The 20307-nt window shown below is 44.3% G+C and overlaps 2 protein-coding genes across 2 annotated transcripts; one reads left to right on the top strand and one right to left on the bottom strand.

The window, feature by feature from the left end:
- Nucleotides 1-11951: 11951 nt before the first annotated feature.
- LOC131267619 (golgin subfamily A member 6-like protein 4) lies at nt 11952-13708 on the top strand. Its single transcript, XM_058270541.1, has 3 exons — nt 11952-11973; nt 12865-13206; nt 13272-13708. Exons 1-3 carry the CDS (start codon nt 11952-11954, stop codon nt 13706-13708), a joined length of 801 nt encoding a protein of 266 aa, XP_058126524.1.
- Nucleotides 13709-13781: 73 nt separating this feature from the next.
- On the bottom strand, nt 13782-15129 carry LOC131267608 (putative nuclease HARBI1). Its single transcript, XM_058270529.1, has 4 exons — nt 15011-15129; nt 14515-14950; nt 14297-14441; nt 13782-14233 (listed from the first exon to the last, which is right to left on the bottom strand). The coding sequence occupies exons 1-4, from the start codon at nt 15127-15129 to the stop codon at nt 13782-13784; spliced, it is 1152 nt and encodes a 383-aa protein (XP_058126512.1).
- Nucleotides 15130-20307: the final 5178 nt, after the last annotated feature.

The raw sequence follows: 20307 nt of genomic DNA, 5'->3' as shown, positions 1-20307 counted from the left end.
AACGTCCAGATATTGTCAAAGGATTTGCAGTCGGCAAACAGGAAATTTTCTGGCATGATCTGTCCGAGAAGTTGAACGAATTTGGTCCACCAAATAAAAATCCTAAAGAATGGATGAAGGTAAAATTCAAAGCAACTTGGATTAAATTGAATGTCTTTCAAATGATATGCTTTCATTCTGCTAGGTTTGGCGGGATTTCAAATACGCGACTAAAGCGAAGTGGACCAACAACAAAAAAAACTTGGTGGCGACCGGCGGAGGTAACAGCACGGAATGTTCCTTTACGGAATTGGAAGAGCAAGTGGCCACCTTGCTTTGTTACTTTTATGTTTTTGAGTTTGAAAGCTCTTTATTCCTAATTAGACGCTTAGACAATAAACATATTAAAACTATAGAACCCGTTACGCTACACACGTCCGAACGCACCGGAGGTCAGGTAGCCAGAGAGCGAGGCCAATGCTTCGGCCCCGTCAGCTACGGCGATCCCTTTTGTGATCCCGATCGTGGCATCACCCGAAGATGGAACTCATCTACGGAGAGCCCGGGTTCACGCTGCATCTTACTGGCGTATAACATCTCCCCCCTTTAAATTTGTCCGGCACAAGTCAAACCTACTAGGAACTTTTCTCCTACGAGAAGAGCGTCGTGACTGCTGTACCGGTAACGGCTTTGGACCGGCAAATCTGGGTCTACCAGGAATCCTGCTGAAGTGGGGATGCGATGAAGATGATGCAGGTTCTGTTGCAAGAACGGGAACTGACGAAGATGCAGTCGGTGACGCTGACAATGACGCAGACGCTGGAACTAACGATGACACACATGGTGCAGTAACTTGGACATAAGGTGACGATACCGTACATTGTTGCGAAGACGATGATGCGGACGTTGACGATGAATTAGCCGTTGGTGTAGGACCTTTAGCGTGTAATGGTGGTATGTGCCATTCATCTAGTAAAATCTCTAAAGGTAACTGTTGTGGCTTTGTTGCAATAGGCGCGTCCCTAGTGCTGTGGGCGCGCTTCCGCATCTGATTGATATGTAAATGGAAATGCCGGCCGAATATCATTTTGTGGTACTTCTTTACTGCGAATATTATTGCCAAGGCTTCGCGATCGATTTGGCTGTAGGCCTGCTCAGCCTTAGTTAGTGCTCTTGCTGCATGCTGCACCACCCGAACTGAACCGTCGCTATATACGTGGCTTAGCGTCGCACCAACACCCACCGAGGAAGCGTCAGCGGAAACCACGATTTTCTGTCTCGGGTCGTAATGAGCAAGTAGCAAGTTGGATGCCAATACATCCTTGAATTTTTTAAAAGCTTGTTTGCACTGGCTTGTCCAACAAAAGGGTTTGTCTGCCTTTAAAAGTTCGTCCAAAGGATAGCGCAGTTTCCTCATGTTGGGAACGAACTTGCCATAGTAGTTAATGGCCCCTAGAAAGGCACGGACATCTGTGATGTTAGCAGGCTCCGGAAGACGGCGGATGACTTCGATTTTCTCTGGGCTAGGGCGTAGGCCGTCTTTGTCGATGATATGTCCCAGGTACTGTATCTGCCGTGTACGAAAAACGCATTTTTCCTGACGTACGGTTAATCCATATTCCTGCATGCGTTCCAGGACCTTGGTGACGGCGGCATCATGTTCCTGCACAGTTGCTGCGCCGATTATTATATCGTCCAAATAACCGGAAACGCCTGTTAAGCCAGCCAGCATGGTGTCCATTAGCTGCTGGAAAGCGGCTGGCGCGATTTTGATTCCTGGCGGCAACCGATTATAAGTATATAAGCCGCGATGCGTGTTGATGGTCAGCATCGAGCGATATTGGGGCGCAATCTCCACTTGTAGGAAGGCATCTGACAAGTCGATCTTACTGAAAACTGTGCAGTTTGCCAACCGTGCGAAAATGTCCTCCGGCAGGGGTAGAGGATATTCGTAGGGCTGTAGTGCTGAGTTTAGCCCTGTACTGTAATCCCCGCAAATGCGAACTTGGCCGTTCGCCTTTCGAACCACCACTACCGGGGCTGCCCAATCGGATGATGTTACCGGGGTGATGACTTTTAGCTGCTCTAGTCGGTCGAGCTCGCGATTGACCGTGTCCTGAAGAGCGTACGCCACCGGTCGTTTGGGCCTAAAAACAGGAGCACAATTAGTATTTGGAACTATTGGTATATTTGCCCGTGTGCACAATCCTGTGCCGTTGAAGACTTTTGGAAACCGCTCGTGAAAGTTTCCGGACGAAACCGCCGACACTGCCAGGCTGCGGCAAAACTTGTCCATTGGCAGCGTCCATAAGTCCAAGGCGTCCACGAGATCGGTTCCCAGGAGAAGAAGTCCGGCGTTTGCTACTCGTATTGTAGCCACTGCAGATCGGTGTCCCATGCTGACTGTGCATGAGAACTCGCCGTCGAGATGCACGTTGCCCCCGGACGCAGATCGGGCGATGACAGATGGTGGAGCCAGATGAGGGCTACCAAGCTGCGTCCAGGCCGTCCGGTCGATGACGGTGATATCTGAAGCTGTGTCGAGCTGCATCTCGAAACCGACACCATTGATGATGACTGCTGCGAAGCGACGCCGTTTTTGGACACTACGGACATCGACTGTGACCACCCGGATTGCTGTACGCCGCTTCCCATGGTGCTTTCCGGAATGGCGTCGGAAACGGTTCGGCTTGCAGAATCCGGTTTTATGGCCGACCTTGTGGCAGGCGCCACACTTATTGGAACGGAAAGGACAGTCGCGGACCCAATGAAGCTCTCCGCAGAGCCAACACGCCGTTTTGGGTCCCGATTCCGTTGTAGGCCGCCGAAAACGTTGGTTAGCTGGTTTTCCACTTTGCACGGCAAGAACGCGATCGTGTGCGGGCGCTTCGATCCTGGCGCTGTCTTCCTTCAGCGTTACAATGCGGTTGCACTCTTCCGATAGTTGTTGCAGAGTGATTTCCGGGTGCTGCTCGATCCGTGCCAGAAGCTTTACACGGATGTCCCGGTCTTCTTCATCCTTCAGACCGCTCACCAGCATAAGGCACTTAAATTGTTCCTCTGTCATGGCCGATAGCTCAGCATCCACACATGCCTTGTTGACCCGACAGGCGAAACCGAGTAAGTCCTCCCCTCGAGCTTTTGATGTATTGAAACATCTATGACGCTTGCTCAAAAGGGATTCCTTACTGCCGAATAGTCCCTTAAGTGTGGTTATGGTCTCGGCGAAGGTGAGGTCGCGGGAAGCGCGAGGGAGTATGAAACTCGTGAAGCGATTATGTTCGGCGGTGCCCAGCTTCCTCCCCAAAAGACGCACTTTTGCTGAATCGCTTAAACGGCAAGCGTCGCGATCGAAAAGGTCTTCGTAGCGATCGTACCACGCTCCGAAAGTGATACCCGCCTCCGCGTCGTGATGGAATTCTGTGATGCTCTCCGCGAGTGCGTTCAAAATTATCTCCGGATCATTCGGCTCACGCTGGCTATCCGCTTGCTTTGCCATTGGCACTTGTTGTAGCATATTGGCCATCCATTGTTGCTGCTGAGATATTTGTTGCTGCAACAATTGCATCATTTGCAATATTACTCCGTTATCGCTGCTTGGGGACGCCGACGCGAGCTGTGGGAGCGATGGCGGCGCTGATGGATTTTGCGATGGCGCCGGATGATGATGCTGCTCGGGCGTTGCCTCCGGGAGCGTATGCGGCATCGTGCCGTTTGGTGATGGCTGAAGCACGGACGATGCGGATGCGAACATTCCGGAGGATCTGCGCTGTTCGTCCGTGTGTTGTTCTGCTGCGTTGTTCATGTTCAGCGACGATCGACTTTTTTTTTTTTAACACTTTCACGACACACGTTAAAAAAAAATAAATAGTTCAATAAATAATCAACCGTTCACGAACACTAAACACGCTTAAACGGGGTTCAATCCACTACTATCCTCGTCGCCACTTTTATGTTTTTGAGTTTGAAAGCTCTTTATTCCTAATTAGACGCTTAGACAATAAACATATTAAAACTATAGAACCCGTTACGCTACACACGTCCGAACGCACCGGAGGTCAGGTAGCCAGAGAGCGAGGCCAATGCTTCGGCCCCGTCAGCTACGGCGATCCCTTTTGTGATCCCGATCGTGGCATCACCCGAAGATGGAACTCATCTACGGAGAGCCCGGGTTCACGCTGCATCTTACTGGCGTATAACAGTTACAGCACAGCAGATCAAGGGCATGCCGGGATATGCTTCGGGATAGTAGATTCCACCGATCTGCCTACAACTCCTACAACTTCCGGTCTGATTACAACACCTACAACTTCCGATCTGGTTTCAACTCCTACAACTTCTGATCTGGTTGCAGCTCCTACAATCTTGTGTCCTTCCGATCTGGTTGTAATTTGTAGTGATGATGAAGGCGAACCATCGCAGTCATTGTGTGATTCACAACCAAGCAATTCGAACGGACCCGTCGAAATTAAGGTTGAGGAAAGCAACGACATGGATGATCAACCACTCTCTCAGCCACGAGCTAAAAGGAAAAGGTTTGACTCGAACGAGCTCTTGGATAGGGCAGTGTAAAATAATTTACTATTGGAAAAACTTGCTAAAACGTCCGAGCGCATTCTAGAGCAGTTGATCATACTTAATACCAGCAATAATAACCGGAATACCAACTGTGCGTGCAATCATGAGAAGTAGAATGTATTAAGAATAGTAATGAAAAGTGATACTTGACGTGATATTTAATATTGAAAATTAGGTTAAGCAATGGTTCCTTACTACATTTTGCCTTAGAAGTTTTTATTTTTTACGGAAAGGAATATAAGGAAATATGAAGAAATAATAAAGCTGTCTTTTACAAATAAATATACATCTATTTTATCAATTATCTATTTATGTGAGTGTAGGGATCGAGTATAGGGTAACAGAAAGATAAGGAATAGTAAAAGTAAAAAGAAGGCAGAGCGTAATGGAATCATAGTACGCCCCAACGGCATGCATATCAGGCAAGATCGCAAACGAGTTCAAATTCAAAATCAGGCGAAAAGCAGGGTGTCAGAAAATTCGAATAAGGCGAATTAGCGAGAGAAGCGAGAAGGAAAGAGAAGGATTAGGAACACGCGAGCCCCACTTGGGCTCGTCAGTCTTGTGGTTTGTGTCGTAAAGAGAAGTGATCGATGGAGGATTACTTGAGGTAAACAGAAATAAAACTGTAGAAAATTGGACAAGGTGCAGCAGTTGTGTTTGAAAAGAACGGATGGGGCTCAACAGTCACGACAATGGCGCATGTCGGTAAGCGAACAATATTGTTCCAATTTCGTAAAATATACATTTTCGGCTGCTTCAGGAATCGCTACTTAGATTTACCTTTAGTTAAGGGGACTAACAGGCTGGGAATTGTGTGTGTGAGTGCACCCTAGGGAAGCAGCGGAAGACCACGCATAATAGCATGTGTTGTGTGTGTGAGTGTACCCTAGGGAAGCAGCGGCGACGATTAAGCGATTCCTGCGCACGCTCTCTGGTGCCATACTCAGCCTTTCTTATCCACTCAATGTAAAGCGCATGGGCGCCAGGAAGGACCCGAAATCATTAGTGTTAAGTTCCGAAACAAAGATATGTGGGCTAAGAAAGGCGCGTTTCGTTCAACTAAGCGACAGCGAGATTATGAATGATTATTCCGTACTAATCGGCTTGATGATGTAAATGTAATACTCGAATGGGTATGGAGACACCCCTGTGAGGGTACTGCTGGCCTTATAACGTAAATGCAATGCTCGAATGAGTATGGAGACACCCCTGTGAGGGTACTATTGGCCTTATAACGTAAATGTAATACTCGAATGGGTATGGAGACACCCCTGTGAGGGTACTATTGGCCTTATAACGTAAATGTAATACTCGAAAGGGTATGGAGACACCCCTGTGAGGGTACTATTGGCCTTATAACCTAAATGTAATACTCGAAAGGGTATGGAGACACCCCTGTGAGGGTACTATTGGCCTTATAACGTGAATGTAATACTCGAATGGGTATGGAGACACCCCTGTGAGGGTACTATTGGCCTTATAACGTGAATGTAATACTCGAATGGGTATGGAGACACCCCTGTGAGGGTACTATTGGCCTTATAACGTAAATGTAATACTCGAATGGGTATGGAGACACCCCTGTGAGGGTACTATTGGCCTTATAACGTAAATGTAATACTCGAATGGGTATGGAGACACCCCTGTGGGGGCACTATTGGCTTTATAACGTAAATGTATTAACAGAAAGGGTATGAAGACACCCTTGTGAGGGTACTATTGGCCTTATAACGTAAATGTAATACTCGAATGGGTATGGAGACACCCCTGTGGGGGCACTATTGGCTTTATAACGTAAATGTATTAACAGAAAGGGTATGAAGACACCCTTGTGAGGGTACTATTGGCCTTATAACGTAAATGTAATACTCGAATGGGTATGGAGACACCCCTGTGAGGGTACTATTGGCCTTATAACGTAAATGTAATACTCGAATGGGTATGGAGACACCCCTGTGAGGGTACTATTGGCCTTATAACGTAAATGTAATACTCGAATGGGTATGGAGACACCCCTGTGAGGGTACTATTGGCCTTATAACGTAAATGTAACACTCGAAAGGGTATGGAGACACCCCTGTGAGGGTACTATTGGCCTTATAACCTAAATGTAATACTCGAAAGGGTATGGAGACACCCCTGTGAGGGTACTATTGGCCTTATAACGTAAATGTAATACTCGAATGGGTATGGAGACACCCCTGTGGGGGCACTATTGGCTTTATAACGTAAATGTATTAACAGAAAGGGTATGAAGACACCCTTGTGAGGGTACTATTGGCCTTATAACGTAAATGTAATACTCGAATGGGTATGGAGACACCCCTGTGAGGGTACTATTGGCCTTAAAACGTAAATGTAATACTCGAAAGGGTATGGAGACACCCCTGTGCGGGTAAGATTGGTCTGATCATGAAAATGTATTATATAGAAGCTTATGGAACCAGTACTCGGAGATAGAAGCAAGTAGTCAATCCCTAAAAATCGTTGTATATCAGTACTTTAGTTCATGTCCGCTAGCCAAGGGAATCGTTTTTTGAATTGAAATTGAAGAATTCCATCGGCGATACAATCTGTCGGCGTGTGGCGGTATCACTGCTGAGTGAAGGAACAGAATGGAAGAGAGGAAGAGGGCAGCTGCCAGCGTGTTAATACAGACTTTGCGTTGACAAAAGAATAAATTTTGTTGCGGATACACCACAAGCAGAGCGGAACAGGGAGAAAAGCACAGAAAAGAACGAGGATGGAATAACACGACATGAAAACTGCGCACCCGTCGGATGAACCTACGAACGTCGAAACGGCAGCTCACTAAGGCTATCAAAAATGTGCGAAAGAATAAGAAGAAAAAAAAAAAAAGAAAAGGATCGACACTTGCAATCGAACGGGTACGGCCCGCGATGACAAAGAAGTAGCCATCCTTCAAACCGGAGTCAAATCGATGATCTATGGATTACTACACAATTGTTGGCATTGATACTCTCAAACAATAGCCTGCTGTCCGCCGTTCTACTTCAGGAAAATGGAATGGAAAAACGTAACATGGTGGAAGTGAGCACCTGCTCCTGGGCTACTAGCAACCCTGCACCGACTACGTCAGCGTTGATGGTATTGCTTAAAATGACCCACCAAACTGGAGCGTACAGTGCCGAAATCGGTAATGCTCCTGAAACCACTCAACGAGTGTGGGGAAAGCGAGGGGAGACTAGTCGTGGCGCGAAACAACTGATACCGCGGTCGCTGCCTGTTGTCAGTAGCAAAGCGAAGTTAAACGAGCGAAGATGTCTAAACCACTACGAACCCCGCGCGAAGGAAAAAGTGTAAAGATGAGCCGGGGGTGGACGGTTGAGGATACTGACGAATCAGAGAATTCCGGAAGAAAAGTAGAAAAGGGGGAACCGTCCGCTTGAAAGGGGGACTTCCTTGACGGAGCTTGGCCCTTAAAACCATTTTCGGAGGACTTGCCGAGTAACCAGCGCATGGCCGAGTGGATACGGTTCCGTAACCAGTATGAACGCATAGCTGTCGTGCAAACGGGAAACAGACGCTGCAATGAAACTTCTAGGGCTGAAGGTGTTTGCCGGTAGTTATCTACATAACGTTATCGAAGTGCAGGAAAACCGCACACAACAAAGTGGGAAGGACGTTTATCAAGCCGTAATGGAAAGTTTGAGTGAATGTTTCGGAATTGTGTGCGAAAAGAAAAAGGAATGATTAAGACGGACAGAAAAGAACATGACAGAGAAGGAGTCCTTCGCGGACTGTTTATGAGACTAGAGACACAAGCCACATTGTGTGGACTTTCTGAAGACCAGAAAACGGAAGAACTAGTGCAAGCTATGATCAGACGCTCGGTTCTGGAAATAGCGGGAAGACTGTTCGATACGGCGGATCTGCTTGGAAATGATTTGAAAAATCGTGAGACAAGGAAGACATCTAGATTTTGTGCGTATGGAGACGGTAGAAGCAGGAATAGACAATAAAAAGCAGGAAGTGTCAGAAAACTATATAACGGCGGAGTCGTATGCTCATAGACCAGTGAGCACTTCACGGCCAGGAGGATGGCAACGCGGGAACCGATCCTACCGCCCCAACTATTGGACCAGGCAAGAGGACGGCAGCCAATATAAAGGGGGATCCTCACGTCCATCAATGTGGCAGAAGAAGAAGAAGAATTTCCCGTGCCCTTGAAGGCGCAGAAGATCGCAGCATTAACAGTCGACGGTACGGTGGAGGAAATGAAAAGCGAGGTTAACATAATGAAGGCAATATTGTCGGCTACGTGGTCGGTGTACCGGTCAACTTCCTGATCGATTCTGGGGCGGACGTTAACACAATTGACGAGAACAGCTTCGACCTCATTATACAGAGCGACTTCGGGAACAATGTGATTTTTGATCGGAAGGAGGGTGCAGATAGGCCACTAAAAGCACACGGGATACAAAGTGAAATACCAGTTTTTGGATCCTTCGTAGCCGAACTGTATATTTCCGAGGACCGGCCGCACCTGGTGGAAAAACTCTACGTCGTTCCGAAGGCAAAAGCACTACTAAGTAGAAGCACGGCGATAAGATATAGTATGCTTCAACTAGGCACTGGCGTCACTGTATAAGTGTTCAAAGAAGACTTTTCGATGCGCTGTTTCCAGGAGAGATCCTTGCGATGCTTAAAGTCTTCCCCAAGTTCAATGTGGCTCCGGTAATGTTAACATATGACAAAGAATTATCTCCGTCACGGAACGTCTTCACAAGCATCCCACCATCATTCAGAGATGAGACAGAAAAACGACTTAATGATCTATTATCCGCCAAGATTACAGAACGCGTAACTGGTGAAATGGATCGGTTCGTTAGTTCATCACTCTTAGTTGTTCCCAAAGGAAAAACAGACATTCGGCTCGTCGTAGACCTGAGAGATCCTAATAAGAGCATTATAAGAACACCGTTTAAGATGACTCCACCGGAAGCTATCTTGGCAAAGCTCAACAGAACATCGTGGTATTCGACTATCGACCTAACTAGCGCGTCCTTTCACGTGGAGCTACACGAAGATTGCCGGCACTTAACTAATTTCTTCGCCGGGAACGGAACTTACAGATTTAAAAGACTACCGTTTGGTCTCTGCAACTCACCGGACATATTCCAAGAGATTCTACAAAAGTAATCTTAGAGGGCTGCTCAGGTACTCTAAACTACTTAGACGACATAATGGTTTATGGAAGTACAAAGGATGACCACGATAACAACCTCAGAGTAGTACTCAAGCGGCTGCGCAAGCACAACGTGCATCTCAATAATACGATGTGCACATTCGGGGCAAATTCAGTAAAATTTCTTGGGTTCAACCTCTCCGAGAACGGTTGGAGGGTTGAAGATGACAAACGGAAAGCGATCGAGGGTGCCCGTAGACCGGAGACACTGTCAGAAGTAAAAAGTTTTCTTGGTCCGATGAACTTTACGGAGCGGTTTATACCCAACGGAGCCGAGAAGACAGTAAGACTAAGAACACTAGCAAAATCAAAGTGCTTCTACTTGACGGAGGAGGAGGAAGATGAAGTCCTTTATTTGAAAAACGAGACGCCGAAGGCTATCATGAGACTAAGCTACTTCGATTATAAGAACTAAACGGAAATGTACGCATACGCATCCCCCATAGGACTTGGAGCAGTTCTGGCCTAATTCGTCAGCAGTGGAAGACCACGCATAATAGCATGTGCATCTAAGGCACTCACGCCAACCGAGCAACGGTACCCACACCCTCAAAAAGAAGCACCGACAATCGTGTGGAGTGTGGAGAGGTTATCGTTTTATTTAATTAACAATGCTTTTACTATCAGGACAGATTCTGAAGCTATTGAATTTATTTTCCAAGGAACGCAACGAATGAGCAGAAGAGCTACAACCCGAGCAGAAGCTTAGGCACTGCGCCTGCTCCCATATCAGTTTAACATGGAAGACCCGTTCGACGAAGACAACGAAAAACACCTGTCGTATTCGCTAGACGCAGGAGACATGAGGGACTGCCTTTGAATTGGACGAGGAAGTTAGCAGCGTTAGAGCAGCAATTAGAGATGAGAAGTGGACCAAGGACATTCGTCGATACGAAGCAGAATCAAAAAACCTGAGAACTCTGGGGCCACTTGTATTCAAGGAGGATCGGGTAGTTCTACCCAATACCCTATGTAGAACAGCGCTGGAAGCTGCGCATCGTAGAAATCTTGGAGGCTGCTGAATAGGCGATTTTCTGCTGAGTGTGGATACGTATTCACGATATTCCTAGATCGTCGAAATGCGACAAACAGATGCTAAAAGTACTAATTCGGCCCTTTGCAATTTTTTTTTCAGTTGGGGGGTTACCTCTCATATTACAAAGTGACAACGGACCACTGTTCCAAAGCACAGAATTTGTGGAACATTGGGAGGCAAAAAGGAGTAAAGGCTGTAGCAGCAGCAAAACGTGAAGGACGAGGCTGGAGAGAAGCTATGGATGACAACGTACACCCTTTGAGCTACTCGTGGGATGGCGTTATCGTGGAACGTTTCCAAGCTTGTGGGACGACAACACAGCTCTAGACCGCAGCGCCGTACGCGAGGACGACACAGTAGCAAAACTACAATCAAAAAGTTCGCCGACAAACATCGGGGAGCGAAAAAAGCGACATTAGAGTCGGAAATAGAGTGGGATAGCTATCCCTCGGAAAAGCAAGACCGACCCAGGATCTTCTAGGGACGAGTCTAAGGTTCTAACAAGAGAAGGTGCAAATGTTGTGATCGTAAATGAGGCGGCCACTAGGCTGACAATGAACGACGTAAAACGTAAAGTTTGCCGGGAATACAGCGCAGTATCGAAAAACGAGGTGGAACATAGAGAGGTAAAATCAAGATAAGATCATGCTACACATGAAAAACCCCAAAGAAACCGAAAGGTTCAAAGATTCAATACTGTACTAACTAAAAATCAGAGCTTGAAATAACATATGTGATGGACGTTAAAGACACCTCAGAGTCTCAGTAAGGAGAGTAGAAAAGGGGAAAGATGTAGGGATCGAGTATAGGGTAACAGAAAGATAAGGAATAGTAAAAGTAAAAAGAAGGCAGAGCGTAATGGAATCATAGTACGCCCCAACGGCATGCATATCAGGCAAGATCGCAAACGAGTTCAAATTCAAAATCAGGCGAAAAGCAGGGTGTCAGAAAATTCGAATAAGGCGAATTAGCGAGAGAAGCGAGAAGGAAAGAGAAGGATTAGGAACACGCGAGCCCCACTTGGGCTCGTCAATCTTGTGGTATGTGTCGTAAAGAGAAGTGATCGATGGAGGATTACTTGAGGTAAACAGAAATAAAACTGTAGAAAATTGGACAAGGTGCAGCAGTTGTGTTTGAAAAGAACGGATGGGGCTCAACAGTCACGACAGTGAGTTGAGCGAAAAGTAATCGAGTAGCCATGGAAATATGAAATAGTAGGATAAAAAAAGGAGCGACGAGCAGTAGCAGAGGGAGTTTTATCTAGAGTGTCGAAGGAAAAGATTCTTTATTTACTATAAATAAATAATACAGAAGTTACTTTAAACTTTACATGGGGGCTCAACCAATCATACATTCGTTTTGAGGAGTCATCCGCGAATAGTCGTTCTTGAATGGTCTTCGGAGTTCGGAATTCGGAAAGAATTGTTAAGCGAATTTGGCGTGATGGTGCGATCGCGGGACGTACATAGAGAACTTGATTCTCGGTGGATTGAGAGTAACGAATGAGTATTGGAATTTGTGTATGCTATGTAACAGTTGGCGAGAACAATTAGCTTGGATGAAACCAGCTTGTGCGAATACATCGCGAATGGTGTCACTACTGACCCACATGTACGAGCTATTCTTTATGAGGCTCAAACTGTTCAAGAATTGAAGAAGAAACTTCTCTTGATGGAACATGCAACACAGTACAACATAAGCCAGTAGAGCAGACTAAGCAGTTTGACCAAGATTTGAGAAAGTCATTTAATAAGCGGATTGTGAAGAATGATGAGCGAATACGTCGATGCTTCATCTGTGGAATGCTCGGACATTTAGCAACTCATTGTATGAGGAAGATCCAAATGTTTCAACTTGGGATGAAATTGGACACCGGGCAAACCAGTGTCAATAGAAAGAAGTTCAAACAATCATTTTTCACAACATCGTTTCTATGGAATCATACTGCAAAATAGGAAAACCACTAAAGTATGCCACTACCAGCTTAAGAGGGTATGGAGGTAACAAAGTAAATCGTATCTCATATCTATAACTATACATATCTTCAACATCGTTATAGACGAGAACGAGAAGGAAGAATACGAGTTTAATATGAAACAACAGCGTGACACCATGGCAAATCGTGATAAGCAAATAGAGAACCTAAAATCGGACCTGACCGGATTGGAAGATAAGTTGAAGAAGGAGCGTGATCTATTGAGAAGCTCGGGAAAGGATCGGCTGGCGGAGAAAACAAAGCTGATCGAGTGTGTGGCGAAAATCCAGTCTTTGGAAGAAAAGTTGAAGGACAGTCAGCAGAAGCAGTGTCAGCTGAATGATCGCGTACGAGTGCTGTCGTCAGCACACAATGGGAGACTGGAGCGAGAATTGCACGAAGCTTTTGATAAGTTGGCGAAAGCTAGCAAGCAAGCGATGATCGTGAACAAAAATTGGTTGGTGTTACCAAAAATTTCAATTTGCTGCAAGGAGCCTGCAACATAACGGAAGCTCAGCTAAGTGAGATGGAGATTTTCCTCGAGAAAGAATCGAAACCCAACAAGAAGTGCGCTGAGCAGATGGAAATTCTTCGAAAGCGCCGTACTGAGAAGGATAACGACGTATTAAAGACAAACGTTGGAGGACGGGGTGTAACAGTTACACCAAGGAGCTTGGAGAATGCTGAAGATGATGAGGATGCGGAGGAAGAAGACGAAGATGATGAGGGCTATGATAGTGGTAAGGAGTCGAACGAATATGGCTCCGAGGAGGATATTTTCGGGAAATTGCGAGTAGCCACAAGAACACGAGTGAAAAGGATGCACCGGCAGAACAAAAGGCGCCGTGCCCTCCACCGTAACGCAATCGACGTTGCGTCGATTCCAGGCAAAAGAGAAAGCACAGAAGAAAGCATGGAAACCGATTAGAAGAAGAAAGTAAATGGTGAAGTAAACAAAACAAAGATGCCAAATGTAAGTCTTCCGGGTCGGAAGAAATAAGTCAGGAAAGGCCGTGCGGGTAGGTTAATGTTATCAATATAGTGTAGAAAAAGTAAAGTTCTTCCGGGGCGGAAGAAATGTCAGGAAAGGCCGTGTGAGTTGGGCGAAAAGTAATCGAGTAGACATGGAGATAGAAAATAGTAGAATATAAAAAGGAGCGACGAGCAGTAGCAGAGGGAGTTTTATCCAGTCTATGCTCCAGATGTCTATGCTCATTCATCATGTTATGAAGCGCGCTACAAACATTTATTATCTGTAAACTTTTTTCAGGAGTATAATGAAGCTGCCTTGCGCCAGCAATACATTGAAACCGGCTTTTTAAAACACCGAAGGCTCTTTCTATAATAAACCTTCCTTTGCTATGACGGCTATTGTATTCGGCATGCGACGTGTATGGTTGGGCATTTCTTATTGGTTTTATTATCCACGGTTTGCCGGGGTAAGCAGAGTCACCTACAAAGAAGAAGTTTTTATGCGTTACTTATGTTTGCTTCGACAGAGCACGATCTTTCTTACCTAGAAGTTTAAAATCTTGTTCTTCATTACGATACTTAGCAGCAAAGAAGTTATCGGCAGGGCTTCGGTTCCAAACATGAGAATCATGGCTTGCTCCACCATACTTCACATTGACAAATCGAATTTTTTGTCGGTTATCGCATATCTAAACAAAAAAGGAAAAGTAAGCAACAATTACCTAATATGTGTTTTTCATGCAACAATTAAAATACACTCACCATTAAAGCGTTAATGCTAAAATAACCTTTCCGATTGTAATACAGATGTTGATTTGTTCTTGGTTTCATAATTCTGATGTGTGTTCCATCTACGCACATCACAACTCCTGGGATTCCACTTTTCGAGAAGAAAAATGCATTGGCATCTTCTTTTTCTCGAATGGTCATATTTAGTATGATCCATTTTGCACACAACTTTCTCTCTATGGCATCTAATGTTTGGCTTAATACAACGGAGAATGTGCTCTGCGCCATTGGAACGAAAAAGTCTTTACCCACGCCATGCTGATATGTACCTTCAGCCAAAAATCTTAAAGTTGCAGCCAGTTTTTGAATGGCGGTTATCCCATTTCGATAAGTTGGAGAAATTTCGTCTCCGATCTCGTCGAGTATCTCGCGGAACACATACCGACTTACTCGGAAGTTTCTCACAAACCTAAAATATCAACAGTAATTATAACATCGAACGATAAACAAATAAGATACCATTTTATACCTTTCATCTTGCAGTTCCAACACATTTCTATTCACTCTTAAATTTTCACGAAATTGTCGTTCTGCTTGGTTTTCTTCCCTGATTGTTTCTTCCACACCTAATAGCATGAGAGGAACCATTCTGACTGAATCCTTTTTAAACACAACATCAATGCCAATCGATCGTTTTGAAGTTTGGTTGCAGATCAAAGTGCTCGAAAACTGTTAAAAACTATGTATATACCTTGGAATACTTGTATAAATACCCAGGTTGCTATTCGAGCACATATGCGGAAACTTTCGAGCAAAAATGCGGAACTCGATCATAATACCCTCAAATGTTTTGGACGGTGTCACTAAAGGCCTTGGCCATCGCGCTAAACAGTGGTAAAAGGTGTAAAGAGAATATAAGTTATTAAAAAAGAATGTGCAATAACATAATTCAGTATTGTAAAAATATACTTGCCACAAATGATTCCATAAACAATTTTGCACACCGTGGTACCAAAACTGCCCTCCACCAATTTCTACGATCTGTGATGATGCGTCGTTTCCGTCCTCCCAATTGTTGAGGGTATTAATATTGGGACCACGGAAACGCCACACTTCTCGACGCTGCCCTATACAAATGGTAAACAACACCCGGTCGACAGAAATTTACATTGTTGCTGGTACTATGTAGTTCCAGCAAGAGTCCCAGCAATCTGCCATGGAAAAACTTGCTGGTACTACATGACAGCTGCAAAAAATTTGAATTTTTGTCAACCGGGCACTTTTAAAAAAGCGAAAAAATGGCTGGCCGTCTCGACGATCCAAAACGACGCCACCTACATGTCGAGACAATGCGCGGAAACGAAAAGACGCGGCTAGCTATTTTTTTGCTTTTTTCAAAGGTGTTGTTTACCTTTTGTATGGGACCGCGTCAAGAAGTCTGTCAGTTTGTATCGTTTCCGTCCTCCCAATTGTAATACCCTCAAATATCCGACTTATCGGATGTATTGATTTCGGCCTCGTCCTGCACTTGCCAGTTCGATGGTACATCCCCAAGGAGAGAAAAAATGGCGTTTCGACCCGAACCCATGAAAGTTCCATACAAAAAAACCCCTCCACAACGGGAGAGTTACCCCGCAACCACTCTTCCACCGTTTGTCATACCCCTCACTTCCTGATGACAATCCAAATGCTGTCTGCTCTATCGTTCCGTCCTTTTCTCTCGCGTTATGTTCTCAACAGCATAGACTTGTGCGTGTGAGCAACAGCCCGTTGAGGAATTGTTTACATTTTGAAACAAACGGTCGTGCAGTGTGTTGTAAATACTTGGTGTATATTTTATTCCATAAATCCTTTGAAAATGTGGCGGCAACCCGAATTAAAACGTTTGCGAAATAGTGGCGTTTTCTATCGGCGGTCCGATAATCGTGAAAAAATGTTCGCATCGTAGCAATCTGCTGCAAATATCGAAGCTGTAGCTGTAGCTGCTGTACCTGTGGAAGCAATTTCTGCCAGTTGAAAATCGAGATGGAGTTTATGTAGATGAACTGGGGCTTTCAACACTACTTGATATCGTAGATAATAATTTGAACAACAGTTCCTGCGAGGAAAGTGCTGGAGAAGAACAACACGATCAATTTTGTTTCGAAACATGTCGATCGGAGATTGCCTGAGATATTGGGCGCTTTATAACAACGAAACGCTCTAGAGCGTGGATATGATCTTGGACCTTTTGAAAAAAGCTAAGGTAGCAAACTTACTTAAAAGCGCAAGAACATTATTAGGAACCAACCGTAAGCCATCGATCGAGATAATGGAAATAAGCGGCGGCCAGTATTGGTATCATGGAATATAAAATTTTTTATCTGTCCAACTATGGTAAGTTTGTTTCAAACAGTGCATTTTTGAAGCATTATAATTGTGAGTGTAAATAGCAAATTTTTATTTCTTGTTTTTTAGCAATGCAACACTTATTCATGCCAACATATATCAATGGATGGATTACCATTGCATAGACGTGGCAGCATGGAGTTTTGGCCAATATTATGTAATATCCATGAGATGCCGAAAGTACCAGTGATGACGAGAACTATTTTCTGTGGTAGGAGGAAGCCGACGAACGTTGAGGCATCTTTACGTCTCATGGTCACGGAGATGAACAACCTCGTGGAATATGGAGTAAACATCAACGGGAAACATGTGTCGATACATCTAAGGGCCATTATTGCAGACACTCTAGCAAGAGCATTCATAACAGGTTGACTGCAAAACTTATCGGCAGTCAATTTCACATGTATTTATTTTTTCTTTCATTTAATTTTCACAGGTCACAGCAGTTGCCAGAAATGTACCGTCGTAGGTCAATACGTCAGCGTTGCTCGAACCATTGTATTTTCTGGGACACAAGCAACACAACGAACTGATGGAGGATTCAGGCAAGGCGCCTATCCAGGACACCAAAGAACGATGACACCTCTTTAAGATTTAATTTTTTTTACATAGCCCAGGATGTCGTAGTAGCGGATCGTTTGCATCTTATCGATCTTAGCATCATGAAGCGACTGCTGGTGGGCTGGCGAAACGAAACAGTGGTAAAGTAATAATGCAAGCCTTGCAGACTACAAAACTTATGCAACTAATAAAAGAAGAGTTGTTCTCTGATTCCCTTACCAGAAATCGATGGCTGAGATGCTGTATGATATGTAATCGTTTTGAAGGTTACCGTTGAAAGCTCCTGCTAAAAATAAATGATACACAGTATATGTCTTATAAATGGCACAAACAAAAAGTTTTATCTTTGTAACATGATTTCAATAATTACCGTTATTTGTCGATGCTGGTGGAATTTGAAAAGGTACACTGTGACGATGGAATGTCCTGAGCCGGTTTTCAGTTGTTTCGGTTGGTTTCTCATGGATTGTCCCGGTGGATGTCGTAGCATGAATATTTTCACTCGTAACACTTTATTGGCGTTTGCTTTCTGAGCAAAACATGCTGCAGTTACTGTCAATCAAGTGTTAAAACCTAAAAAACAGCACAAGGGAAAAATCAAGCACATTATTAAAATGCACAAACTTCGTCAAATTTTTCAACTACCAACCTCTAGTTTCATGATTTCATACTGCCTACTTTATTCTGCGCGTGCAATTTTGAGAAAATGTAACCATCATTACGTAAAATAAAACAGACAATCAACAAGACACTTTCCAACATCGCCGATGGATCAACCGGTCTGCGCATCGTATGGTATGTATAACGATAAGTGTTCAATCCTCACTAACCAAACAATATAAATTTCTCTTCAACAGCTACCTCCAATGTAATGTATTCACGACCACTGTTAACCATGACCGCGACAGTAAAAAAAGAAAGAATAGGTTCATCCAGACGATGGCAATCTTTTCGTCTATCTTTCGCACACATTCAAACATGGTTGTCAGCCATGTGCAAAAATGGCGGATTCTGTCCATACGATGGCAATCAATGTTCATCAATGTTTCCAACAATGTTCAAGGTTTCTAAGCATTTTTCATGGTATATAGTTATCTTGGTAAAATATGTATCAATAGAAAGTAATAAAAAATGGTAACTAGTTAACATCACAAAAGTGAATTTAATTAGTGGCATGATAGAAAAACTGAACCAACACTTGCCCACATGAAACTGACTCGTTCTAATTAATAATTTACTTAAGGTACGTACAGGATATAGCTTAGCTTCGTTACCTTGTTGAATGCCATACGGATCGCTGTCAACATTGCTCGTCAATGTTTCTAGCTTATCCATCGACCCATGGATAGCTCGTCAATTCGTTCGGCAATGTTGCTTGGCACACACATACAGTCAACGAAATCGTGTACGAATACGGTAAACGTCAACATTGCCGAGAAACATTGCTGTCGTCTGGATGAACCTAATATCGAATCAAGTGTGCATTACAGGTAGAGGCTGAGAGGAGAGTGAAGAGGCAAAGATAGAGGAATGAGGAGGGAAAAACAGACCTAGAGAGGATATTATTTTTGAACCTAGACGGATATTTTTTTCGAACCCACCATTTTGAATTTGAACCCACCATAAAATTTGAATCTGACAGCTCGTCAACATCGCCGTCAAATCGGGTCGAAATTTACTGCGCATCGTGCCCTGGACCGACCCGTTTTCGACGCGAAAACGGGTCGTACCAGGGGCCGGAAATATTTCAAAAATCCCCTTGGGATGCTTCCTTACCACACTCACATCACACTCATTACCACAAACTTTATGTACCGAAAATCCCGTCATTGTGATATCACGGTGTCATACTGTTCATCTCCACATAGCGAACTCTCCTCCGTCGAACTGTCGAACTCAGTTCCCGCAACAGCTGGGAAACTCGTAGGAAACTGGTAGGAAACTCTTGACAGCACTAGCAAAGCCCCTCGTTCTGACGGTTCATAACTTACGGATTAAGAAGAAGTGAAGAAGACTGAAACAAATGCGTGTCCACTTAGCGAACTCGGGAAACTCGAAACTCCATACAAGTTTGACAGGAGTTTCACCAGAGTTTCCTATGAGTTCGCTATGTGGAGATGAACAGATAAAATACCACTCGTTTTGCTACCGGTGAATTGTGAGGACGGGAACGATACCGGGCCGCTACACGAACCGCAAACTCCAACCGAGAACTCAAAAACCGTATAAGTTTACGTCAAAATCTTTTCGGTTCGTGTAGCCGCGTTTTGTGGTACCAATTCTGTGAGCCACGCTACACGAGCCGCAAACTCAAAAACTTTGCGGCGCAACGAGGTTTTTGTTTTTGATTTTTCAGTTAACTCAAAAATCTTCCTTCAAAGCAAACAAGATCTTATTTCAATTCACACAAAAAGTAAAAGATGGATAATCTGTTGATGAGTGAAGTGTGGCTAACTACCCTATCGCGGGTCATCGAGTTGAGTACCCAAAACTTGCAACAACGCAACAGGCGTATTGTGCGGAGGCAAGAAGATGGCAACCGTTTGCTGGACAATACTGTAGCAGAGCAAGCAAATGAAACTATAATTAACTTTCTTCGCATGAAGAAGGAAGATTTTGATGTTCTCAAGTTACATAAAAAGTGGTAGAATAAAATATTTTAATCTTTATCATTAAACTTTTTGAAACTTTTAGATTTTGGAATCAGTTGGTGGGCCGGACTTTGCGAACCCCTGATCTATAGTGAATTTATAATTGATATTCTAGCTATAAAATGACAAAATATTACCGTAACTACAAAAGAAACACGTAAATTTATCACCATATGTTCGTTTATTTTGTTTTTGAGATTTGTTATGTTTACATTTATTTCTTTTT

This window comes from Anopheles coustani, chromosome 3 (assembly GCF_943734705.1).
Source record: "Anopheles coustani chromosome 3, idAnoCousDA_361_x.2, whole genome shotgun sequence".
Lineage (NCBI taxonomy): Eukaryota > Metazoa > Arthropoda > Insecta > Diptera > Culicidae > Anopheles > Anopheles coustani.
Note: the sequence above shows the minus strand (reverse complement) of the source record. Positions and strands in the feature narration are given on the sequence as shown.

Bases quoted from the DNA above. Each gene is read 5' to 3' on its own strand.
- LOC131267619 (XM_058270541.1), top strand. From the start codon at position 11,952: ATGGGGCTCAACAGTCACGACA. The intron at 11,974-12,864 runs GTGAGTTGAGCG...ACATCGTTATAG, and splicing joins GGGGCTCAACAGTCACGACA to ACGAGAACGAGAAGGAAGAA. The intron at 13,207-13,271 runs GCAAGCAAGCGA...ATTTGCTGCAAG, and splicing joins TGATAAGTTGGCGAAAGCTA to GAGCCTGCAACATAACGGAA.
- LOC131267608 (XM_058270529.1), bottom strand. From the start codon at position 15,129: ATGGTTCCTCTCATGCTATTAGGTGTGGAAGAAACAATCAGGGAAGAA. The intron at 14,951-15,010 runs GTATAAAATGGT...TTGATATTTTAG, and splicing joins TTGGAACTGCAAGATGAAAG to GTTTGTGAGAAACTTCCGAG. The intron at 14,234-14,296 runs GTAAGAAAGATC...TCTTCTTTGTAG, and splicing joins ACAAGATTTTAAACTTCTAG to GTGACTCTGCTTACCCCGGC.